At 44.1% G+C, this 26,735-nt stretch overlaps 1 protein-coding gene and 1 long non-coding RNA gene across 9 annotated transcripts in view; one reads left to right on the top strand and one right to left on the bottom strand.

Annotated features, from left to right (window-relative positions):
- The window catches only part of LOC125960818 (uncharacterized), a 480,299-nt gene that overhangs the window by 211,623 nt on the left and 241,941 nt on the right, over nt 1-26,735 (bottom strand). The window lies entirely within an intron of this gene.
- CCDC85A (coiled-coil domain containing 85A) overlaps nt 1,591-26,735 on the top strand; it is a 224,772-nt gene continuing 199,627 nt past the window's right edge. For 2 of the 8 annotated variants that reach the window (XM_033414230.2, XM_049695968.1), the window contains exon 1: nt 23,742-24,831. In XM_033414230.2, the coding sequence (XP_033270121.1) occupies nt 24,562-24,831 (270 nt within the window). In that variant the 5' untranslated portion in view covers nt 23,742-24,561. Of the gene's footprint in view, nt 11,070-14,868; nt 24,832-26,735 lie in introns of those variants that run through there. The other 6 variants (XM_049695967.1, XM_033414229.2, XM_004284387.3 and 3 more) reach the window with 6 other exon arrangements.

Here is a 26,735-nt window from a genome sequence, read left to right as displayed (position 1 = left end):
ACAGAGGCTGACCCTGAGGGTGTAGATCATTAGAACACTTGAGGTGGTCTTGTGGTAAGAAATCACTTTTTGTTGCCCTAACAATAGCTAGCTAAGGAGGGATAAATGGGAAAAAAGATATGAAGTCTGTCTTCCCAGAAAGGGTCTTTAGGTCTGGCTTTGTGCTAGGAGGGAGACTTCATTCTCCTTTAAGTGGCCGCAGCTCACGGGTCCATCTTTATTGTCTACTACAGAGACAATCTGACAAATAAAACTTCTCTGAACTTGCCTTCTGCTTTCTTGCCTCTGACTTTAGTCTAAGTGCCCGTCCTATCCTCACTTTTTCACCTACTGAAATCTTACATATACTTCAAGGCTTATTGAAGATGCCACCTCCTCCACGAAGCCTACCTTTATTGACCCCAACTAAAATTAACCCTTGCTTCTTTAACTGCAATAGAGATGTTATAGCTCCCTTAGCATTTATGCATTACTTCTTCCAGTATTCATAGGTACACTCATCTTATTTTCATGCATTAGTTCAGGAGGTTGGCCTGTATAATTTCTAAACTTTCTTGCAGTAATTCTGTAATTTTGTAACTTCTATAATTCTGTAACTAATATGAACTGTTCACAAACTTAGGGTGCGCATAAAGGCACATCTTTTTATTTTTAGAATGGCTATCTTACTACTTATTTCCGTGTTTTTTCCCCAGTTTTACTGAGATATAATTGACTTATAGCACTGTATAAGCTTAAGGTGTATAATATGTTGACTTGATGCACTTACATATTGCAAAAAGATTACCACTGTAGTGTTAACTAATACCTCCATCACCTCACATAATTACTGTTTCTTTTTTGTGGTGAGAAAATTTAAGATTTACTCTTTTAGCAAACTTCGAGTATACAGTAGAATGTTGTTAGCTATAGGCACGGTGCTATATGTTAGATCCCTATTGTCAAGAGTTTAGTATGTCTTTTTTCCTTGAGATTTCCCCTCTTCCTGAACTGCTCAATAACTCTAGGGAGACACTGTCAAATAGAACTTTCTGCCATGATGCTACTCACATGTGATTATTGAATGCTTGAAATGTAGCTTGTGCAAATGAAGAACTGAACTTTTAATTTCATTTAATTTTAATTAATTTAGATTAAAATTTAAATAGCCCCATGCAGCTAGCGACTACCATATTGGTTAGTATAGCTCTAGGAGCTTCCACAGTCCAAAAATTTTACACCAACCTCTGCACACAAGTTGAGTATCACTGGGTTCGGTAACCACAGTAGCTGACGTTCCCACCACCAAATAATGTTGCTTAGAGAAGTTCAGTGCTGCACTGACTGCACACAGTTGCTGGTCCCCTCCTTGGAAGAGGAGGTGATAGAACCCTGCTCTTCCTACTACAACTCTTGGGGGATATGATTCCACTGCTTCAGCTAACCTTAGCCAAGCTGCCCATGCTTGGACTCCAAGGCTGGAAGTTTTCTTATTCATGTTTCCATGTACAACTACCATCCAGAACTACTACAGTAATTGAGTCAGGATCAGAGCCAATTCTGTGGTTAGTCACCTCAAGGAGCCAGGATCACCCCTTCTCTGTTCAGTTATCCATCAAGGGATTCAGATGACTTTTTCTTTTGAACACTCAAAAGCACAAGGAAGTTGCCTTTGGTTTCCTCTAAAAAATAGACCTTTAGACAAAGATTCAAGTGTAAGTAGTTTATTTAGGAGGTGATCCTAGGAAATATCTGTAAAGGAATTAAGAAGTAAAGTAAGTAGGTGAAGGAGGCTGGTGAAAGACAATGTATCAAAGAGTTACCCTGTTGGGGAACTCTAGGAGGTAGTGTAGAATGCTTCAGAATGATCCCAGCTGAAAGGCAAGTAAGATGGTATCTATATACCAAATTCCTGTCAGTCATTGGTTAAGGGCTTCTCCTGGAGACTTTAACTCTTCAGCACTCCTGCTTGCTCTAAGGGTGGCCAAGTATGCTCTCACTGCTAGAGGAAAGCCCTTAGACAGAGTTCCAAGAAGTCCCTGGAGTGTAGAGGTGAGCAGGCGAGCAACGATGCCTACTCAGAGGTCCTGGTCAGTGGACCAGTCATACTTCCTTTTATAATATTGGCAGTTTTAACTGGTTCTGGGGTGCTCCAAACCTCCCCATCTAGGAACAGAAGCCCCAGAAGTTTCTCACAAGAGCTCTACTACAATTGTAAAATCTGGAGAAGTGGGTGTGCCTCTGGTAAGCTACCCCATTTCAACTTGGTTTGTCTGTTTAGTAATATACTAACCAACATGCCAAGAACATCAAATAAAACTTTTATGTGGTTTGAAAAGCACAACAAAAATTAAATTGATACCATCTCCACAGGTTCTAACAGTAGCACCAGCTTTGTATAAAAGAAAGGGGTTTAGAATTTGAAAATATCTTAAAATTTCAGATTTTAACTGCACACATTTTCATGAACTCTTTCTTCAGTTTCAACAGGGATGGGGATTATTACATTGGCAGAAGGTGAATAAGATATATGAGGTCCCATATGCACAAAGTGAAAAAACAATTTCTGAAAGGTAAAAGAATTGAACAATGGAATCTGTTCTTAAATATAGTCAGGTGGAATTTAATGATGTGGGAACCACTCTAGAAGTGAACTCAGTGTTCCTTCACAGTAAAAGCATTTGGCTCAGTTTAAATTGGATCATTTTATAAAACTCGTTGATGACAACATTTCCTCTCACTATATCTGGAGGCCTGAAGTAGATGGATTTTTTGACTTTTCCTTTAATCACAAACTTAATTTGGTCTATATGAAAAGATGTACAGTTTCTCCAGATATGCAGAGTATCAATAATAGAGGAGCTACTGGGCAGTGTGCTGCTTCTCATTGAATATTCAGTGTGTGATATGAAGATTTATCTTGTAAATATCACTGGTTATAGCCTTGTAAATTCAGAGATACATCATCTACAGTTCAGCTTTGAATATAGGGCAAATGAAGGAAGAATGGATTTTTTAATGAAACGATCAAAAAGGATAATTAATATTTCATAATCTTAATTAACTTTTCCACTGCACATTAATTTTTAATGTTATTTGGGGTATAAGGTGTGATTATTGCTTTCATAGCCAAATCAGATAATCTGGTCACAAACCTGAATGTCAAAAGGTAATGTGAACATCTTGTTTGGCTTGAGAAATTAGTCATTAACTTCCTCAATTAGCTCTGTGCTTATTCTGGGGAAATTGCATTACGCAAGTGAATAAGGTTGTAAGCTTTTACAATATGAAGCAACTTATTAAGCATGTTAGGTTGGAGACCACTGGTAAGAGATGTATGAATTGCTGCATCTGGGGGAAAAGAGAGACCCTGCCCCAAGGAGCATGGAATGAACCATGTTTCCCAGTGCATTAACACGCACAATAGGATTTAACAGATCACCTAGCACAGCAGATTGGTCAGGGCTTCTGTGCTAGTAGACACATGATCCCTGAAGCCAATCAGAATTACCTCTGCACACTCACTTGCTGAGCCCAGTAGGGGTAAGCCATGTACACCAACCAGGGCTAGAGGGAATTGCCCAGGACCATCAAAACTTTGATCATGACTCACTTTCCCTTTGGCCTCATCTTCCCATCCTGAAGCTCTTGGATCCAAGACTCTGACTTTAATTCCCACTTCTGAGCAACCCCATCTGATTGAGCACATTTACCCCCTGATCTCTGCGAAGTCAATTCTCTCTTCTTTCACCTCCCATGCTCTAGTGACTCTCTGCTTCAGCTGAGAACTCCCTGTTCCATTCTCTATTCTGGTGACTTGACTAATCTCCAGCTGGCTCAGCTCCTGACCAACTCGGGGTTGAAGTAGGATTTGGGGTAGAAAAGAGAAGGAGGAATTCAGATAATTAACTCCTGGGTGACTAGAGCTTCAGGTTCTGCACTTGCTGCAAAGCATGCTAGGATCAAAAAGGCAAACTGAGAACCAACATGGGAGTCATGGACAGGTGGCCAAGAACAAGAGATCCACTTCTAATTTATAGGCAGGAATTGCATTTTGTATAAATTAGAGTATGCTAAATTGTGCTGTAATAACACACAGCCCCAAAACTAGTGTTTTAACAAAATGAAAGTTGACTTCTTATACAAGGTATCCAGTGTGGTACGGTGTGAGGATCTGTTCCACACAGTCACTCAGGGACCCAAGCTAACCAAGTCTCTGCTACTTTACTCTCCGCATCATTTGGGTCCTGTAGACTTTATGCTCCACAACAGGAGAAATAGGACTGGGGAATCTGACATGAGCTTTTCACTTCCTTGGTGCAAAAGTGATATATGTAACTTCTGGTCACATTTTACTGGTTAGAACTAATCAGATGGCCCTGTAACTTTAAGGGGCTCAGGAAATGTAGGAGAGAAAGTATAATATTTGGTGAGAATTCTATTTCTACCACAAGATCCATGGGTAAGAATCCCATCAGGAGTGGGCAAGGGTGCTGCCGCTGAAGTTTAGGGAAGTAAGTGCAAGGGAACCCATCCAAAAGAGAGGTGGAGGAAGGCAACAGGAGAGCCTGGTTTGTCAGGAAGGAGCTCCAAGGAGTCCTCTGCTAGCTGAGTTCTCACTCTGACCAATAGGATGGCCTGGGGCAGGGACTGACACGCAGTATCTCAAGGTCACTTTCAAAGATCTTTGTTTCACATTATTATGAAGGGATTTTAATAAGTGACTCCTGAATGTATAGAATGTATGTGCCTTTTAAAGACATATGCATACTTGTATAATGTTTTGAACTAGTCAGGCATCATCCCAGGGGGAAATGTGCTGTCTTTTGGGTATCATTTGGTGGGAGAGCTGCCTACACCTCTGAGTCATATATTTCATACATAAAACAGAGCTCATTTTTGATAAATTGTTACTACCATTTATTATATTAAGTAGTATACAGGCATGACCTCACATAATCTTGTCCATAATCCTAGAAGATTATTATTAACAACCCCACTTTACAGACGAGACTATGATTTTCAGGGAGGTTTAGTTATATAGCTAGTAAGTGGCAGAGTTGGGATTCAAATCTAGGTCTCATCTGAATTCATTGTCTCATATCTGATTGCTAGAATTAAATAGATTAAACGTATCTGGCTTTAACTAGGAGCTCAATAATGTTGATTTTCTTCCTCTGTTTTTCCTTCTTCCCTCTCATCCCTGGGATCCCAGCCAAATAACTCATCACTTTGGGGGGATTCCTTTGGGGATTTCTCTTCTGAGAAGAGCCAGAAAGCCACTTACACAATGATTTCTCCAACTGAGCAGGTGATGGGAGGGAGAGCAGGTGGTGTGGGGGACTGAATGCACGCCCTTGCCACCCGCCTTCTCCCCCTCTGTCCACTGTTGGTCTGGGAGAGGTAGGACCAGAAAGAGTCCTGTGCCTATTTACCTCCACAAAAATAAGAATAAGAGTGGTAGCCTTCACCCCTTCCTTCTCTCCTTTTTCAGTATTTCTGTCCTTCATGCTCTTTCAGTTATTTGTTTACAGCTGGAGAAAGTGATTCACATGGTAACACAAAACTTTTCTCCTTTTTAAACAGGGAAAGCTCTACCAATTGCCAGCTCTTCTCAAACATGAGGTCATTTTAACCTTATTCTTAAAAATATGTAGCTCCATCAACCAGAGTCTGGGTTCGTTTTATCCTGAGATCCAGATGTCCTAGGGAAGTGGGGTTGAAGGTGGGAGGATGTGGTTCTACATCTTGAGAACAAGACTCTGCGTTGTTTTGTTTTTGTAATTTAGAGGAGAACAGGGGATGCCTCTTTATGGCACCCAGCATGGAGCCTGGGGATATTTCTTTCCTTTTATCTCATTCTATAAGTAAACTGGATGACTGCCAGGGAAAAAGTAATCTGGGACATGATTCTTAGTGTCTACTATAGTGAACTGCTCTGAAAACTCCGGCTGCCACTTGGTACAAGTTTCAGTGTCTTTAAAGGGTATTTTGAGTCCTCATGCATGGGAAACTTGATACTTTTTCTTCATCTAGTTTCCACTTAAAAAGAAAATTATCAGGGCTTCACTGGTGGCGCAGTGGTTGAGAGTCCGCCTGCCGATGCAGGGGACGTGGGTTCGAGCCCCGGTCTGGGAAGATCCCACATGCCGCGGAGCGGCTGAGCCCGTGAGCCATGGCCTCTGAGCCTGCGCGTCCGGAGCCTGTGCTCCGCAATGGGAGAGGCCACAACAGTGAGAGGCCCGCGTACAGCAAAAAAAAAAAAAGAAAGAAAATTATCAGACTCACAGAATGATTTAGAGTTTCTCTGTAATCAAATGCTAATAAATATGTATTGCTGATTTGCTTATTGCTTAACATGTGATGGGTGACGGGCTATTTTCTCGGTGATTTTAAGGATAATAGTGATTCACTACCACTAGTCTAGCAAGGCCAAATTCATTCTTAGTTAAAAATTTAAATGCTGCTCTCCTGACTTAACTCAGTAAGGTATGTGTAGCCCTAGGAAGTGTCTGTCAGAGGGTAAGAAAGCCACCAATTTGTTAGTTTTTAGAATTTTTGTCCCAAAGATGGGTTTGGAGCCTCATGTGTTTTCTGTTGCTGTGAATTGCTATTGAAGGTAAGAACATCTTAGATCAGGATGACAAGACTTTGACCGTGGGTTACTGAGTCATCAAAGGGAGGACATACTGCATCTCCCAGGCTGCTCAAGAATTGAGAAAATCATTCCCCTCCATCTGCTTTGCATATGATGGGACAGGGCAGTGTAGAGAGTATGCACCTCTTTGGGGAACATGCAACCATCTTCCTCTTAACACTTATGCTTCTATTGTCAAAACCATTCACTTGGCAGTTGCACTTGTCACATTCTGTTCATATTGTGAGTGAAATGTCATGTGTAAGAGTCTAATATCTCAACTGGATGGGGAGTTCTTCAAAGCAAGGGGCTGAGCTTTCTACCCCTTTGTGTCCTTGTATCTTCCAGCTTTGAACTTCGTATATAATGATGCGTAATGCACCATTCATTATTATGAATTATGTATTATTGTTATGAATTATTCGTATGATCCTTATTATGACTCATTATTCATACCTGATGAAAATTCAGTCAAAGTTAAAAGTACACACGACGCTTTCTTTCTCATGCATTCATGTAGAATCAAGACAAGCTTATCTTGACTCAAGGCCCACAGCTCTTGTATGGGGATCTTTCTTTATAGAAGGTTTATACTCAGGATACAATTTATTTAATTCAGTGCATATTTACTGAGCTTCTATCATGTGAAGGGTTATAGGCTATAACAAAGAAATAAGATAATATCCAAGCACTCAGTGAGCTTATAGTGTAATCCATGAACGATGCATAGATTTCAACTTAAATGTCCACCTCATCATCATTTGATGATGGCTGCTTGGATTGCTGACCAGGTCTAGACTCAGTAGGAAATAATGCTATGATTAATTAGCAATGTCTACCATTTTATTTAGGAATGGAGCATGGTAGCATGGGTGCCACACATTCACAATCCCCAATTTGCAGAATAAATACAAAGTCCAGATAGTAGAAGAAGCTTGTATTTAGTAGAATCCAATCAGTCAATAACTTAACGTTTGTTTTGGTACAAAGTAAGTACCAAACAAATATACAAATTATATGAAATAATTATGTATTTGTCTGCTTTTGGCTGCCATAACAAAATACCATAGACTTGGTGGCTTACATAACAGAAATTAATTTTCTCGCAGTTCTGGAGGCCAGAAGTCCAAGATCAAGGTTTTGGTCAATTCAGTTCCTGTGAGAGCTCTCTTTCTGACTTATGGATGGCTGCCTTTTATACACAGATGACCTCTTTTCTGTGTTCTTTAGGAAAGAGAGTGATAAGGCCCTGTGGGATCAGGGCCCCAGCTTTATAACCTCATTTAACCTTAATTACTTCCTTAGAGGCCCTATCTCCAAATACAGCCACATGGTGGGGAGGTGGTTAGGGCTTCGACATACGAATTTTGGGAGAACATATTAAGTCCTTAACAAAATGTGATAGAAAAGATAGGTGTATGTCTCCTATTTGGAGAAGGGGATATCATAGGAGGTACAGATCTAGACAGGGTTATCAGTTTTGAAAAAAGCAAGACATCAAAGTCGATTTCTTAATGTTTTTCACATTAGCTGCATTTATGAGTTTTAAACACATCTGATCTTATGGGTTGTTCATAATAACTTAAGTCATCTGCATAGTGCAATTTAAAAAATTATATTAAATAAGCCAATAGTTCACAGTAACAGGTGGTAGACAGATTTGTAAATGTATACTTAACAAAAGCTTGTACACTTTTCTAAATCTTAGCAACACCTAGTAACTAACCACTAAAAAAATACTATCCATCAGATGATATTAACTGCAAACATTTTGCCTTGGAATATGTCACCCTTCCTCTAACTACCAACAAACCTCATTTTTATATTGGTGTGTCCTTAATAGACTGAAAATATCATATTTGTTTTTATGGCTATACCCATCACAGTGGAATTAAAAAATTTAATTTAAGGTAACATTTGCTCTCAGTGAAATTTAAATCTTGATCCAGGCTAGTTTTTGGTTTATGTGTGTGTTTTTAAAATTTTCTCCCAAGAAGATTTATTTATTAAAGTGATAAGATACTAGAGTTAGCCATTACCCATAGAAGAATAGAAAATATATGTGTTTGAATTTTGACTCCATCCAGCCCTTGCTTATCTCTCCACCCCTCCAGGATTTTATATTTCAGAGTAAAAAAAATTAAATAACATTTATTCTTTATTATTAAAGTAAAAGCCAACCTGGGTTTTAATAGAACTCTTAGCTTCAAATGGGTCATAATGCTTTGTCATTTCTTTTGTCCTGACATGATTGAACTGGAAGAACACCCATGCTGATGATAAAATGGATTCCCTTGATTTTAATCACAAATAGAACCTTCATAAAATGTTTTAATAAATTCTTGGTTAAGGTCTAGAAAGTTACAGGGAATATTTTATTAATCCATATTCTTATCTCAAAATGACTTTCTCTTTAATTATTAACATGGGAACGATGCAGTGATTCAAGGTGACACAGCAATGTATGACTGAGTAATGTTTGAAATGTACATGTGACAAAGATCTGAGAATTCTGTAAACAGGGAAGCGTTTCATTCAAAAAAATTTTAAAGATAATCAGCTTTTTCATGGCTTTGAACCATAACATAGTATAATAGATGGAATTATCTGTTATATTCACTGATGTTTGTCATATATAACTACTATTATGTATGTTATATATAAATACTATACTGTATATAAATACTATACTATTATGTTACATATAAATACTGTAACTACTATATTATAACTATTATACTGTGTTATAATAAGTATAGTATTTTTCCAGTTAAAATACATATCCTCTATAGATCAGAACAAAGAATATAAAAATCATACGTAATTCCACCACTCACTGAATTAATATATTTAAGGCAGAGATATCTAACATTATTTTAATGTACAATCCTCCTGTTTTTAAAATTGGAATTACATGGCATATTTTGGAGTGCTACATTTGCTTAGTAATATATCATAAACATATTCTTATATCACTACATATTAATTAAATATAATTCTATCATATAGCTATATCAGAATTTATTTAACCAATCCCCTATTTCTGAACATTTACATTATTTGCAATATTTTGTTATTTCAAGTAGTATTGCCTCAAAAATCATTTTATACAAATACGATGATTGTACCTAAATTATTTTTATTATGATAAATTCCTAAAAGTGGAAGTTTTGGGTTAAAGACTGAATATTTTTATGGATCTCGACAAATATTGCTTTTCAGAAAGATGTACCATTTTATATTCTTATCAGTAATTTGAAAGTGCTCTTTTCTCTACACCCTGGCTAGCAAAGTGTGTTACAACTTTTTATGCTTGTCAGTTTGAAAGAAAAAAGTATGATAGTATGATATATTATTTTTATTTACTTATAGGCTTAATTCTGGGCTTAGATCAGAATACGGAAGTACAGAAGGAAGTATTGTCAGTCTGTCTCACTGCTCTAAATACTAATCTTAGATATCTTTTCATTAATCCATTCAACAAATGTTTTCTGAGTGCCTCTTCAAAAAAGAAAAAGAATTTAGAACGTAAAACTTTATATTTGACACGTTAGTCATACTTCTCAGTTGAAGGCACGTTATCACTATGGTCCATGCCAGGAAGCTTTCTTGTTTTATTTTATTATTTCCTCTCCTTTCCTCCTGATCCCCACTTCATTTTCTTTCTCTTCTATAAGCAGCCATTCTAGTGTGTTTAACATAGGATATACATTTTTCTTGAAGAATATATAGTGTTTTGTGGTTTCAAGTATATGCATTTTTAACTTACATAAATTGTATTTATAAATATTGTATATTTTACATTTTCCACTACTAGACAGCAAATTAAAAAAAATAAACTCTACCCCTGTTGTTGTGAGCATGTTTAGATTTCTGCTTCTAAGTGCTGCAAAAAATTCTATGGTGTACACCTGTGGTTTAAAGAAGGAGGAAAATGTTTGTGATTAATTCATCATTCTGAGAAGATCAAATGAACATTTATGTGTTATTTCTTGAATAAAGGAGATCATAGTAAGTTGTGTGGTTACATATGTATACAGTGGATCTATAAGTTTCTGAGAAGGCTGCAAGATCTTTCAGGAAAGCTTACATTGGTAGCATCCCTTTAGAATATCAACACTCCTGGGGAAAGTAAGACTCTGTGTCCATCTTGCGCACCCATCCCGTGGGGCATGTGCATCATGACACTGACCTTGGGTGGGGGCATTTGGTGTCACATACTGTGGTGTGCCTATCCCACCCTGCCATGGGGTACTGCAGCCAGGAATACAACACTACCCGCTGTCTTGTTTCCTCAGCGTCACCCACAATATCTGGCACATAGGAGACGCTAAAAACTGTTTGTTGAATGGGATGAGTGAAAAGGAATCAATCTACGATGACTCTTAGAGCAATAAGATAAGGAGACAAGGATTCCTACTGCCCAAGATGTGAAGGATTTCCAAGGAAACAGGTTGTAGTTCACAGTATAGAATCTACCTGTGTCTTGTTCTCCTTTCCTTCTTGAGCACTTAGAGTACTACCACACTTCCTAGCCTCTTTGCAACTGGGTGAAACTGACTAGTTGAAGCCAATGAAATATACATGAAAATGACCTGTGCCATTCCTATCTCCAGGGAGGTAAGGGGCAGTGTGCCACCTCCGAGCTCTCTCTTCCCTTCTCTGGCAACCTAGGAGGTCACACGTTCCAGACTGTGCAGCTACAAGATGGCAATATTAAACAGCCTCGGCCCTGCAGCTGTGTAGAGAGAGATCCCACCCTTCCTTCTCTGCCAATCCACATTGGGAGGGGTTTGGAAGTGTTGAAGGAGTGGGTTACATTTTAAGCACATTTAAGCAATGTGGCCAGGGAAGCCCATAGGGAGATGTTTCAGTTGAGACCTGAAAGCTTGAGGGCAGTGAGGGAATGAGAGGCACTTGGCACAGGGGCCTGAGCTGAGGGAGAAGCATGTGCAAAGGTCCTAACATGGGACTGACTTCGGTGTGTTAAAGGAAGCAGATAAAGTCAGTGTGGCTGAAGCAGAGTGAACAAGGGGGAAAGTCACAGAGATCAGGCCAGGCAACCGACCGGAGGGAGGGGAGAACAGATGTGCAAGGCCTTCTAGGTCATTTTAAGGACTTTGGCTTTCATGGGGGGGCATTGGAGAGCTTTGCACATTGGAGTGACATGATCTGACTTATATTAACCTCTGTTGAGAACAGAACAAGGGTGACAAAGGAAGAGGCAGGGTGTGCAATTAGGAGGCTACAGCAATAATCCAGTCAAGGCATGGTGGGGGCTTGGGTTAGGGTGACAACAACAGAAGTTGTGTGAAGCAGTCAGATTCTGAATATAGTTTGAAGGTAGAACCATCGGATTACAGATGATTAGATGAGGATATGAGAGAGAAAGTCAAGGATGACTCCATGGTTTTGGTCTGTGTAACAGGGAGAATGGAGTGGTCATTTGCTGCAGGGGAAGGCAGGGGAAGGCTGCAGGGAGAGCAGTTTTAGAAGATTATTATGAGTTCGGGTTTGGATGGGTTAGGTTGAGAACCCCACTGGATGTGCAACTATCGATGGAGGGAGAGTACACCAGGCTACGCTGGCAAGGAGATGGACGGGCGAGAACAACAGGGATGATGATGCTTCTTCCCTAGGAGGTTGAGGTCCAGGTTGTCTGAGTGGAGACTCAATTACGAAGGGCATTTGGAAGCCCAGTCCTTGATTTCTGGAGGGTAGGCTGACCTGGAACTGTTTTCCACTCACTATGATTAAGCAAAGACTTAATCAAGACTAAGCTGTAAACACATCTCTACATGGCAGGCAAAAGGCCAGAATTTCACACTCTATGTGTGGAAAATCACCTAAAACCCCCGTCCTCAAAGCTCCTGCCTTCTTGGGTCTGAAATTCCTTTCCGGGTTTTCAGATCTCAGGGATGAACACAGAAAGTATATTTTAAGGCAAACCACGTTATGCTTATTCTTCCAGCATAAATAATTGCATTTCCACATCAGAGTCACGTTTGGTTTCTAAACCTGTCACCACAGCAAGAACTATATTCTCCAGTTTTCCCTGGTTGCAATGTTTGTATTTCTTAGCCAGCAACATCTAAACCTTATTTTTTTCTTTTTTACTCACTTGGAACTGCGATTTATTCTGGCCCTTTGCTTTATGAAACATTTATATTCCGTATGTGTGAACCTTATGTGGGGGAATTTTACATGCCACTCTCCCACCTTTTGAAGACCTGATAGAGGTAGGTTTTGTGTGCTTTCTGATGCCAGCCCTACACCACTGCTCTCCAGGCATCACACTTTCTGCTCCTAATTTTCTCACGTGTGTTGAACTTGACAGCACCCTGTCCGTGGCTGGTAAACAGTGAGTCATTCTGTGTGCCACTGCTCTGCACAAATGTCATTTCTGGGACTCATACTCACTGAATGCTTTGCCAGTTGTTATTTCTGTTTACCTCCCTGTTCATTTACATGATTCCTTATTTTGTGGACTCATTTTGGTTTTTGTCTTCTTCCTGATGTTTTCTTTTTTGATTTCCTCTGTTCTCTGATTCCTCGCTGAGGGGAAACTGAATGTGTCTCACAGACCTGCCAGTCCAGGGGAAAGCTGTGCTTCTCCCACTGAAAGGAAGGGTTCAACATTGCACCCTTGACCTATGTAAGTCATGTAACTCAGATGCACGTCTGCGTGCCCCAGGTAAAAAAATTAAAGGAGGCTTCATTTGAATAGCTCCTAAAATGAAGTACCCATTGTTGGGGTATTATATGGAGTTTAAACCGTGATCAGTCCAGAAATTGTGGGATTGAGGGAGCCACAAAGGTAAGACTTCGAGGTCCCTGGATCTGGAGAAGAGGAAGCCATTTCTTAGAGCAGCTCTTAACATGGTGGGCAGGGTCACTGCGTGTGCTTGTATAGATTGTGTTCTACACTACTGTGCCCAGCTGATGGGCAGATGGGGGCTGGAATGTAGCCTGTGGTCCACCATGCACCTTACTTAATTTTGTGTCAACTTGACTGGGCCATAGTGTGCCCAGATATTTGGCCACACATTATTCTACCTGTGTCTGTGAGAGTGTTTCTGGATGAAATTAATATCTGAATAGGTAGACTCAGTAAAGCAGATTTCTCTCCCCAGTGTGGGTGGCCCTCATCCAATCCACTGAATGCCACAATAGAACACAAAGGTGGAATAAGGGAAAATTTGCTCTCTGCCTGACTTTGAAATTTTTATTGTAGAATTGTAACTTTGTCTCATAGCAACAGGTGATAAGATATGGACACAAATATTCAAAGTTAACGTTCAGATAATCAATTGAGCATTAAACATTCACAATATGCACGATTGTCATTCTTGGATATTACAGTAATTAAACCAACAGCTACTGTTTATTGAATGTTTTACATACATGCAAAGAATTCTACTAAAATTTTTTTTTTTTTTTTTTTTTTGCGGTATGCGGGCCTCTCACTGTTGTGGCCTCTCCCATTGTGGAGCACAGGCTCCGGACGCGCAGGTTCTGCGGCCATGGCTCACGGGCCCAGCCGCTCTGCGGCATGTGGGATCTTCCCGGACCGGGGCACAAATCAGTGTCCCCTGCATCGGTATGCAAACCACTCTTAACCACTGTGCCACCAGGGAAGCCCTCTACTAAAATTTTTAAAACATATGTCCGTAGAAGCATTTCATTTCTTACAAAAATTTGAATATGATAATTAGGAGCATAATTTCCTTAAAGAACAAACAGATGCTGGCTAGAGCAGATTTTATTTTCTTTTATTTTTTTGAGAAAATGACCACATTTATTTGGATTATAATTATATATTTTAATCTAGTTTTCTACTCTCACTGTCCAAAGTTTCTTCTCTTCTAATTGCTGTAAAGGCAAGAATCCACACATACACAAATGCGCGCGCGCGCGCGCGCACACACACACACACACACACACACACACACACACACACACACACACACACACACTGTTTTATTCAGCAATTTTCTAAAAAGTCCTCAAACTGCCCTTACTCAAGGCACTGGGGTATCACACAGATCACCGCAAAAGAGGGTGAATATGAGGTCGTGCTTGCAGTATCTGACACACTGGCTTCAAAATAAGAATTATTGTTCGTGCCCATCCCCAGCAGGGGCTAAATGAGTGGCAATGATATTATGATGCAGTTGAGAGTTCTTTGTGCCCCAGGGAGAAGATGAAAGGCAATGAACCAGAGAACCAATGTTTTGTTTTTGTTTTGTTTTCAGCTGCTACCTAAATTGGTTTCATAATTTCTTGCACTTTTATGTAACCTTCCCTTTGGGCCATTTAATGCAGATTAAAGCAACACAGTCAGCCACACCTCCAACTCTGGAAAGACCCCCTTTTGAGGAATGGCACAGTCTACTTAGGAGCATTAATAACAGATTCCTAAACCATTTTCTAAAGTTTTGTGATCTTCATATTCACACCATCCTAGGAGGCTAAAGTTCTAGGCCAAGACTCTTTAAGAGAAAATGGTAGAAGCAGATCCCAGTCAACCCTTCAGAATCATCTTTACCTGACGTCTCTGCTTATCACAAATCCAATTCCAGTTCCCAAGGCTACACCCTGGGAGGGTCAGGAGGGAGTTTAGTGAACTCTCCTTGGCTCCAGTGAGCTCACATCCTCCTTGATCCAATGAGACATCCAGGAAGGAAAGAGAGGTTAAGCCCTGTTTCCCTGGTCCCACCACCTTAGATGTCATTGAGGCTTGAATAAGCCCACAATGGAATTTCCTCTAAGCTAAGGAATTCCAAAATTCTAAGGAATTTCCTCTAGTTCACCAAATGCCATTGGTTTAGGTCAGCCCTTCTCAAACTTTGAAGTTCTTATGAACTGCCTGGTGAGCTTGTCAAAAGGCAGATTCCCATTCAGTACTTGTGGAGTGGGGACAGAAATTCTGAATTCCTAGCGAGGTCTTTGGTGAAGACAATGCTGCTGGTCCATGGACAATAGTAAAGGCCCAGAGTGAAGTTAATTTCTCAGGTACTTGATTCCTTTCCAGCTTTTTCTTTTGATGTCACCACTGTGTGGCTGTGGCCTCTGCTCCCTGTTGCTGCCATTTCTGGCCTCATTCCCCATCTATTGCTAAGAGAGTATTTAAAGTTGGTCTCCTATCACTCAAGCCTGCGTAGAATTCACTTGGCCATCCTTAGGTGGTCTAGCTTCTGGTTCTTTTACAAGCCCCCAAAAGATATATGTCACTCTCAGGTTCCAAGGAACTTGGAATGCATTTTCCAGAAAGTAGAATTCCTCGGCTGCCCTGAATATTCCCCCAGATTCCCACCATGGTGGTGGTCTTTGTCTCTCCATCTTGCTGGGGAGTGTTAACTCACGGTGTATAAGAGGTAAGATTAGCCCTGAATCTTATTCATGGCTTCTAGTGGATAGACAAGGGTACATATGCAAATAGGATTCACAAGATACTGTCAGGCATCCCAAAGACCCAGAAATGAGTGTGTGAATTAGGTGGTTGCCATGACTCTCACTGCAAAGACAACAAATAAAAATTGTGTGAGGAGGCAGGCAGGGGCTCCCACATGCTGTTCTAATGATTGATCACGTCAGAGTCAGCCAAGAAGCAGCCTTCGAATACACATTTCCAGGACCTCACCCCAGACCAACTGAATCAGCATTCCAGTGTTGGGGGATTTGTACTGTTATAAAGCACAGAGTGATTAGCGGCTTGCTGTGCTGATGAGCAAGTATTTAACATCTGCAATTTATCCAGTTACTAAAAGAGTTCCTGAGTACGTACCAACACAATTCCTCCCTTCATGCCTTTCCCAGCTGAAAAATGGAGAGTAAATGAACAAAATAGAAATAATTGCAAATGAAAAGTGTTATAAAGGAAACTAATAAGGCAATGAATCCACGATGAAGGAGTAGGTCCTTCTGATGACCTGATTAGTGATGGTGTCTCTGGGGCAGTGACATTAAGGCTGCAACATGAAGGGGTAGGAATTACCAGCAGCACAGTGGTGAGGCACAGAGCATCGTATGCAAACATCTCCATGGGAAAGCACATGCCTTAGCAACTTCTGTAGATGCTACCAGACAAACCAAAGAAAACAAGTTACAACTCCCTTCCTTGCAAACTATTCTGCAATTAGGACTTCTTTACAAGTCCTAATTGGCAAATTAATATGGCAAAGGCATAAGGACTCTCTTTCTGCCACCTTCAGAGCCTGTTCTCATTCTTTGCTTGCTGGACTGCTGTTTCCAAAAACCTGGGTCTCACTGAATACACCACTGAAGACCCCTATTCCACTTCTTGAAGGCTGTATCTAAGGTTGGGGGCCAGAGAGTCACCTTCAGAGTCTTCAAACTCCTCCTGTTTCTTTTGGTGAAAATGATCATTAGAATGACACTCTACATTAACTGTGTGGGTCTGGCCTGAGCCTTGGACTCCTCATCTATAAAATGGGATAAAATGCCTGTCCCATAGTTGATTCAATAAGATTGTGTGCCTTGTCCATGAGAGTTCTCCAGTACAGTGTGACCACGGCACTTTGGAAGGTACTGTTCTGAAAGGCAATGAGTATACCTCAACTTTTGCTCTGTCATTTATCGTTTTTAACTATATGGGGGCAATTATAAGCCAACATTCCAGGTTGTACTGATGCTGGCAGGAGACTGTCTGTCTGCCTAAGAGCAGACTTCCTAATCAAACTTGCACACCCTCAGGGCAGCTGATCTGTGTGTTAGGAGAAAAGCAATTTTATTGAGCAAAAGTGTGAAGAGGCATTTTCACTTGTGAGACTCTTAACTATGTCTATTTCAGGCAGCTGAGCAAAGGGACTGAAAACTTCCTGATTGTGTGGGTGTGGGTCTGCTCTGGGACAGACAGGGGTGGGCCAGTCTGCTGGAGTTTGCCTCGCAGGTCAGACCCGGTAGGCAGTTCCTGCTTTTAGCACTTTCTTCCTTTTTTCTACTCCTGGGGTTACTGCTTCTCAAAGACACATCAAGAGACTAGGGTGGGCAGGCGGTACAGTGGACCAGTGGGCGTCTGGATGTTTCTGATCTGTCACTTCCCCAGATAGAGATCTCTCCTGGAGGAGGCCTTCCTTTCTGTTGTTCCTGAGTGCACACCACAGTCTGGGCACCCTGAAGACTGTGCTTCAGATGCATCTGAGCGACCTTTGCTGATGCTCCCACAACCAACACTTTACCTGCCAGGTGTGGTGGAGGGTTCATCAATGAATAGACATGTCCCTGCCTCAAAAAGAAAAAATCAATAGGTATCCAACTAGCTATAAAAGAAGACAGGCTGTGATAATACAGATAAAAAGGAAGTGCTCTGTTATAATTGGTGCTGTATTAGTTTCCTATTGTGGCCTCAAACTTAGTGTCTTTAAACAACAGAAATTTATTCTCTCACAGGAAGCCAGGAATCTGAAATGAGTCTTAGGGACTGAAATCAAAGTATTGGAAGGGCTGTGTTTCCTCCAGAGGCTCTAGGAAGAATCTGCTCCTTGACTCTTCCAGTTTCTATGCTGACTCTGCCAGCATTCCCTTACTTGTGGCCTCATCATTCCAGTCCCAGCTGGTGTGGTTATATAGCCCTCCCCTCTTCTGTGAAATCTGCCTCTGCCACCAGCCTACAAGGATACATGTAATTGCATGTAGGGCCCCCTGGGATAAGCTAGGACCCTATCTCAAGATTCTTAATGTAATCCTATCTGCAAAGTCCTTTATTTCCATGTAAGGTAACATTCACAGGTTCCAGGGATTAGCACATGGATATCTTTTGGGGTGTCATTATTCAGCCCACCACAGGTACCACTCTTTATTCCACTCCCTCCCCCCAACCAAATGGTCTACAGCTGTGCTGTCCAATTTGGAAGCCACTAATCACATGTGGCTATTGGGCACTTGAAACGTGTCTGAGCTGAGATGTGCTGTAAAGGTAAAATACATGCTAGATTTTGAAAACTTACTACAAAAATGCAAAGCATCTCATTAATAATTGTTTATGTTGGTTACCTGTTGAACTAATATTTTGGATATTTAGGGTAAATGAACTCTATTATTAAAATTAGTGTCACCTGTTTGTTTTCACTTCTAAAAGCAACTATTAGAAAATTTAAAATTGCATTTGTGGCTTGCATTTGTGGTTTGTACTGTATTTCTATTGGACAGTGTTCTACACAGTCTACAACAGCAATTTTCAAACTGCCGCACAGCAGAATCATGTGGGGAGTTAAAAAAAAACCAATGTGCACGCTGCACCCCAGACTTATTAAATCAGAAATCTCTAGGGAGAGAGGGCCAGGCATCAGCATGTTTTAAACACCCCAGGTCATTCCAGTATGTAACCAAGGCTGAGAATCCGTGGAGTAGAGACCCGGAGGAGGGTTAATAGTGAAAATAGCACTAAAGGTCCAGGAATTACCACAAATGGGTATGCCCATTTCCTTTACAAACGACAGAAAATAGGGGCTCCTTGAAGTACCCTCTGCCCTCACTGAGATGCACACCTCCCCCACCCACAGAGCGCAGCTGTGAGCCTGGAGGTGTGGGAGGAGCACAGAGCAGCTGTTCCCTCCCCTGAGCCAGAAGACACCAGGGATCTCAACACTGGGGGTCAGGCTGGCTGGACCTCTCTTCCTTTCGCAGTTTCTGCCCTAGTACTTGGTAGAACAAAGTGCAATAAAACCTAGCAAGCTCCTAAATATTCCGTTTGTGGGGCTGGATCAAGGCAAAGCACTTCCGCAGTGGCTTGCAGTGGAAACGTGTTTTGGAGGCATCTAGCAGTAACATCCACCACCCCCAGAGGTTCCTCACCGGAGCTGGGATTCCCAGCTACTTCGTGGCTCCACACACGGCCGTGTTCTCTGGCTCTGGACTCAGAATTAGGGAGCAAAGCCAAGATCCGTTGCACTTCCACTGAGTTTTGAAGTGTTGTTTGGGAAAGTGGTTCTTGGTGGAGCAAGATAGGAGGTTTCAATGGCTGCTTGTGTTACTTGACACAACACAGATACAGTGAGATGAGCCGCAGCCTTGTTCATGCAGTGCCATAACTCACTCTGGCATCATCAGAGGATAAACCTGTCACCTGAGTGCATTTTGTAGCCATTTGAGACGAGCTCATCAAAGCACCATATTACCCTACATTTAAACAATTTTGAAAACTTTTCTAAACTGCAGATCACTCCTTTGACTTCTAAGATAGCAAATACCAAATAGTAATTAATATTTTAAAAGGAAGAGGCATTCCAAACCAGGGGGATAAAAAATTCTGAACAAAAGCCTCTAGCAAACTTGTTCCCTCCCTCCTTCTCTCCTTTCCTTATTGAGTGTGGACTCTAGGTAGGAAGCAGGCCTTGTCTTCACAGAATTTAGGGGCTAATAGAGGGAGAAGACGTCAAAGTAAATGGGAGAGAAAACATATAGGGTCTATGATTGAAGACAAGACCTCCCTTTCCCTTTTGTCCCTTTCTTCCTTTCTTTTTTTTGTTTTTTTTTTTAAATTATTTTGTTTGCGGTACGCGGGCCTCTCACTGTTGTGGCCTCTCCCGTTGCAGAGCACAGGCTCCGGACGCGCAGACTCAGCGGCCATGGCTCACGGGTCCAGCCGCTCCGCGGCATGTGGGATCTTCCCGGACCGGGGCACGAACCCGTGTCCCCTACAACGGCAGGCGGACTCTCAACGACTGCCCCACCAGGGAAGCCCCCTCTTCCTTCCTTTATTGCAGTGTGTGTGTGTGTACACACGTATATGTGCTTATAGATGTATGTATCCGGTAACTTACAAAGATACATACAGAGCAAGGTAAAAAAGAAATGTGGAAATTTGGAGAAGGAAATTTGAAAGTAAAAACATGACGGAAGTCAGAATTAGTCAAAAAAATTATACTCCTGAAGTCTTGTCTAAGTAACTGAATGTGGGCCACAAGTTTGGATCTGACTTCCCAGCACCCAGTGCAAAGAGGAATACACACCAGTTGCATAATTCAGTCTTTGGAAGATTAAAACTAATGAGTTGCCAAGAAACCTCATGGATTAGGGTGCAGTGTCATGACAAGGCACTGTGGGATATACTCAGCAATGTCCTCAAGAGCATCTCCCATTGCACCGAGGAGTTCTGTAGGGCATGATGGGAGCCTGTAGGGTTTGGAGAAAACAGAAAAGATAGAATATTAAACTCTGGCTGGAGCTAAACTTTCTGCTAGGATTGAGCTGGGTTAGTCTGAGTCTCTACCTATAATTTTCTGTAGTTTGATATTCTATTTTAAATGCTGAGCTAGGGGTATGCACTGGAGGTTATGGGAGTGGAGAAGGATACTCACTTCTGCCTCCACTGGAGAAGTGTGGGCTGATGCCAGAGACCTGGAGGAGATGTTGCCCATGGAACGATACACTGTGAGTTGTCCAGGGGAAAAAGGCGGGGAAGGCATTGAGAGAACAGCACCAGGGGGGCACAGAGGTATAGAAAGTGCCCATAGGGAGCTACGGGCAGCTTGGCACTGGATAAGTATGAAATATGAGGCAACGTAGGGTGGGGGGGAGGGCTGGAGAAGCAGGCAAGGGCAGACTGTGCCCGTCTTCCGTGCTCTGGTAAGGAATGTGGCTTTGCTCTGTGGAGAGATACTGAGATGCCACTGAAGGGATTTAGGCAGGGGAGTTGTATCTGCTATCGATAGCATTCACGCTGCACAATGAATCTCCCCCAAACTCGGTGGCCCAATAACAATCACACATTCTTGCACACAGATCTGAGTCTGTGAGGGGAGGGTGGCCATGCTTCAGGGTGGCCCTGTGTGAGGCCCAGACTGAAGCCAAAACAGCCACCCAAAGTTAGCTCTTTTCCCCGTGAAGTGTGGAAGTACAAGAGGGTGAGTTCTCACCAGAGAAGGGTTACACCCTCAGGTGCACCCACTCTCCAGTAGCAAAGCAAGTCCTGTGGCCAAGCACAATATCATCAAGAGAGGATAAACTCTGCCCCCCTCAGTGGGAGCTACTGCAAAGTTGCATGGCAGAGATGGTATGAATTATACAGGGAGGTTGTGAAGAATTATGAACAATGATTCAATCTACCTTAGGGGGGACACAGCTGGACTTGACTTTTTAGGTAGTTCACTTGGGCAGTTCTGTGGAAACCAAATTCGAGACAGGTGATACTGAAGTCAGATGGACCCGTGAGGATGGTCAGGTGAGACCTAGTGAGAATCTGGGTTGGACGATTAGTGAGCTGTGATGGAACAGTTAGTTCAAAACAAATGAGGTAAAACCATCAGGACCTAATGACTTAGAGTCATTTATGGCTGGTTTTGAGCTACCTCCATTTACTGTATACAGAGTCCACTGCTAAGGTTTGCATATGAAATTGTTAGTTGCCTATCCAATATTTGTTTTCTTATTTCTTATTAAAACAACTTTGATTTTACTTGTGGCATTGATATGCTTAACTTAAAAAAATTACCTAGCTTCACTTGAAGCTGCGAGGTGGTCAGATGGCAAACCCGGGCTATTAGGATATAAGTGAGATTCACTGGGTCATATTACCAGGAGAACTTGTGCCATTTGCTTCTACCTTCTTCCTGCCTCAAATGTAGATGGATGGCTGGAGCTCCATGTATAAGCAGACGCCCACAGTTCAAACTCTTGTTGTTCAACGGTCACCAGTACTAGCGGATGCTGGGTGCGGGGGACCATGGGTCAATGTGAAGAGGCCATCTGTCTGCTAACTGGTACTTATTGAAGTTAGGCTTCTCCCTCCCAGAGAGATATATCATCCCTGATGATCGATCATGCTTGGATCCAAGGACCATCATCCTTGATGGTCACATTTCAAAGGGATGGCTCCCAGGTCCTTGAGAAAGAATTCCTGGGTGGTAAAACTGGTGAGAAGCTGGGAGATGATCGACAGTTCAAGGGTGCAGAGAAAGAATTGACAATGGAAAGTTTTCTAAAGTAAATGTTCTACGTAAAGGGAGGTCAGGGACCTTTGGTCAGGAAGAAACCTGTCTGAAGTGTAGTCAAGCTGAGGGGAACTTGAAGGCCATCTAGGTCAGAGGGCAACACCACCTTGCAGGCTGTCCAGGAAGTCTGGTCTCAGAAGTCCTCAGGTGATCATTTCTTAACAGGTGGCAGCTTTATCAGGGGACACACACTGACCAGCTGGTAAGGGTCTCTGACTTAGGTTCTCATCCTACTGGATGGAGATGATTGCCTCTGCACTCCGGTTTTCTGAAGCCCCCTGGGGGCAAATCCCTGCAGTTTTCTGACCCTGTCTCCATCCTGGAGAGGAGAGGATTCACCTAAGTGACATGCCAGGATCAAATACATCCAATTCTTCAGGCAAAAGAACATGTTTTCAGCTCAGAGATGATTCCATGCGACTTCGTGTGAGAGTAGAACTGGGGAGGGGAAGGGACTCTTGTAGCCCAAAGTTAGTACTCAGGGACACAGAGTACCCCTTCCAGAAATTACCATCATAAACAGCCAAGGCAGTAATACAGGGCAGCCTGCGGCACAGAGGAAAATGAAAATCTCCTTGGCTGGCATTTCAGCTTGTCTAAGGGGCCGTGCTTTGCTCAGAGGGGAGATGACTGTGCTGACCTTAAAATCCAGGCTTCGGGAAGCAAGAGATGAAGGTTTTTGTTTTTCCCTTAATTAAGGCTTTGGTGTTTTTCAAACAAAAATAGAAAAGATTCAGAACCTCCCCTTAAGCTTCGTTACAAAGTCGGTCGATTTTTAGAAAAGATAAAGGCCTTGGGTGAGGGTAGGGGTGGATGGTCCCTAAAGAGCATTGCCCAGAAGCCTCTTTTTCCCCTTCTTAGAGTATAGGGGTTTTCTTAAACGTTCCTTCCCCAAAGCCCTCCCCCCTTGCTTTTGCCATCGACCTCTTCTTCCATTCTCCAAAGTACAGTCAGACGGTTACCCTTCAGGTCCTGCTACGCATCTTTCCTGAACCCCAATTTCTCAAAATACCTCGCAGCTCTTTCCCCTGCCCGGTGATGAGCCTGGCGTGCAGGGGGCGGAGGGAGCTGCTTCTGCCACACGGTGGCGCGCGCGCGCCTCCCAAAGACCGAGTGTCACAGCTTCTTATACTTCTCCCCCCCCCCCCCCACCCCGACCCGCGCCCGGGCGCTGAAGAAGCCGCGCCCACGGCCTTGCCCGGCGGGACAGCGCACAGCGCGCTTCGGGATCCCAGCGGGCGGGCGAGCGGCTGCCGCAGCTTGCAGCCCGCGCGGGAGGTGTAGCCGGCTGCGGGCTGCCCAGGCTTCAGGCTCCTCCTCTTGCCGGTCCAGCCCTTAAACGCCCCCCTCCCCCGCCCCCACCGCTCGGCGCTGCAAATCCTAGGCTTCCCCCAGCAGCCTGGGAGCGGCAGCGGGCGCAGCAAAGGCGGCAGGAGGAGCGCAGCCGGCCGGCCGCGCCAGTCCCTCGGGCAGCGGCGGCGGCGGCGGCGCTGGATTAGCTCCCGAGGTGCCGCGGAGCCCGGCGCTCCCCGGCGGGGCTAGGAGAGGAGAGAAGCGGGGGCTGCAGCTGGGCAAGGGGGAGGAAAGTGAGCGTGTGTGAGTGCGTGTGTGCCAGAGTGTGGGGGGCGACAGGCTCGAATTAGGGCGGCAGAGAGGGCAGGGGAACCGGGGTGCGGTCCCTTAGGGTCTCCCGCGGCGGCGCCAGCTTCACGGCGCCCCTCACCATGGACTTGCGCGGAGTTGGAATGTGCCTTGGCCGCAGCGCGCGGGTGGCTGCCCGGCCCTGGGGGTGCGCGGGCGCGCGCACAGGGATGGCGAGGTAGGATGGCGGTCCAGCGCGACCCCTGCCGCCCCAACCCAGTGGCCCCCGGGCGGTGCAGCTGACTCGTTGGAGCGCACTGGGGTGTGGGCGGAGGCGGCCTAGCCGTGCCCGCGCCTTCGGGAGTTGCTTTGCCTCTTCCACCCACTCGCACCTGCCGTCTCGCGGATACCATGTCGAAGGCGGCCGGAGGCTCATCGGCGGCGGCTGCGGCGGCGGAAAGTTGTCCCCCAACCTCTGCCAGCCCGTCTGCGGCCACTGCCGTGGAGGACCTGTCCAAAGTGTCGGACGAGGAGCTGCTGCAGTGGAGCAAGGAGGAGCTGATCCGCTGCCTGCGGCGCGCGGAGGCGGAGAAGGTGAGCGCGATGCTGGACCACAGCAACCTCATCCGCGAGGTCAACCGTCGCCTGCAGCTGCACCTCGGCGAGATCCGCGGGCTCAAGGTGAGCGCCGGGCTCGGCGGGGCGGGGAGCCGGGCGCCCTGGGGAGGTGGGACCAGGCAAACTTTCCCCCCTTCCGTCAACAGGTGATCCCCCCCCCCCCCATTCTCCCTGTCAGCATCCCCTGCTCCCCTTCCCCAGCCCTTTGGAAACTTTTCCAAACTTTGTAGACGTTTGGTTCCCTCCTCTTCCCCCTATGGGGCGCACTAGCGTCGAGCTCGTGGTCCTCTGTGGCCGGAGGAGCGGGCGCCAAGGATGCTGAAAGGCTGGGAGGGGAGCGATGGGTACGCGGAAGCTTTAATTTTCCAGGAAGCCGGGAAAATCAGTGCTTTGGGGAGCCGGGTTACGGCCAGGCAGGGGAAAAAACGAGCGAAGGAGCGAGTCCAGAGCATCTTTGCCCTTGGGGATCCGTGATACGATATGGCCGCTCTGGCGCCACGACTTCTCCGTGGGGCAGAGGGTGAGGAAAGGGCGCCGATGCAGGGAAGTGGTGCTGGCGGGGCGCCCAGGGTGAAGCCGCGGCGCCACCCTCGTAACTGGGCTATGTCGCATGGTGCAGAGGAGCTTACCTCTTCTTTCACATTCTGTTTTCTACCTGCTCCGATGCTTTCCTTTTCCTCGAGTTCGGCTGGCGTCGTCTGGGGTGGCCTGACCGCCCCCATTTACCCCCAATTTGATTATAATTTCGTCTAGCTGGGAGGGGAAGGGCAGAGGGTCTCAGTTTAGGAAGCACAGGGTTTTGAAAGTGTACCTTAAGTGCCATCCAGTCATGCTTTCCTTTGGAGCCAATCCTCCCTCTTTGCTCTTAGGGGGAAAAAAAGAACAAAAGAAAAACAAAACAATAAAACCCCAACCCCCCACCAACTTTCTTTTCCCCTTGGAGTGTTCTGAGTGTGCCAGCAATGTGCCAGCCCGGCTGGCTGCAGCAGATGGGTGGCGGGGAACCGCCCTGCCCGAGTGTACCGCAAAACTTCCTCTCCTCACCGCTTGCACTGGTGCCTCCTGGTATGCCTTCCTCTCATTGTTCTTTTTTTGTTTATAGGAAGCCAGACACAAACGAAATCGCTGCAGGGACCTCGGGGAGCAAATTCCCGCAGGCACATGCTGTTCTTGTCCCCTTTCCACTCCCACCCCATTCTCAGGCAGTAGACACTTTCTTAATTGCCTCAGCGGCTCCAGCCCTCGGATTCTGGGGCAAAGGGGAGTGGGAGGGGGAGAACTGCTAGATGCTCACCTGGGTGCTGGGCCCAGTGCAGGTGGAGAAGGCCCTCCCCTGAGGCTCCAGTTGACTGTCATATATAGTCCCTAGAGCAGATGCAGTTAGGAGGATCTCTTAGAAAAATCCCAAGCCTTACTCTCTCCTTTGGCTTAATTCGTTACGAACGGACTATTAAGTACCAGACTATTGGATGAGAGGCAGGGCGGTGTAGGGGGAAGATCATCTCAGAGGTGGGTCTGCATCTAGAATCCTCATTTGGCCAGGAGGGTGAGCCTGGGTAATTTCTCAGAGCCTTATTTTACTCATCAATAAAATGCAAATCATAATAACCACTTCCTAGGGGGGTGTGACAATAAATTATATTTAGGTGAAGGTTTAATTCTGGACTTGACTGCAAAAAATAGTAGTTATTGTCACCAGGAGATGATGCATAAGTGTACGTAAAGCCATGCATCTCCTGGATCTGGGTTTCCGTGGCAAAGCTGGACACAAATATAGTTCGTAACCCTCCAATTTAATCTTCTTTCATGGCTTGAACTATAATGCAACTTGGAAGAGCTTGTAATTAATTTCCTAGAGATTTTGATAGTATGGAGCATTGACATAAGAGCTTAGAAATACTTGGAAGTTCTTTTAGGTTGTGTGGATTGCCTGTGGGGGTCTGTGTGTGAGTGGTGTGGGGGAGGGG

Source organism: Orcinus orca, chromosome 13, assembly GCF_937001465.1.
Source record: "Orcinus orca chromosome 13, mOrcOrc1.1, whole genome shotgun sequence".
In the NCBI taxonomy this organism is placed as follows: domain Eukaryota; kingdom Metazoa; phylum Chordata; class Mammalia; order Artiodactyla; family Delphinidae; genus Orcinus; species Orcinus orca.
This window is presented reverse-complemented; position numbering and strand designations above follow the sequence as displayed.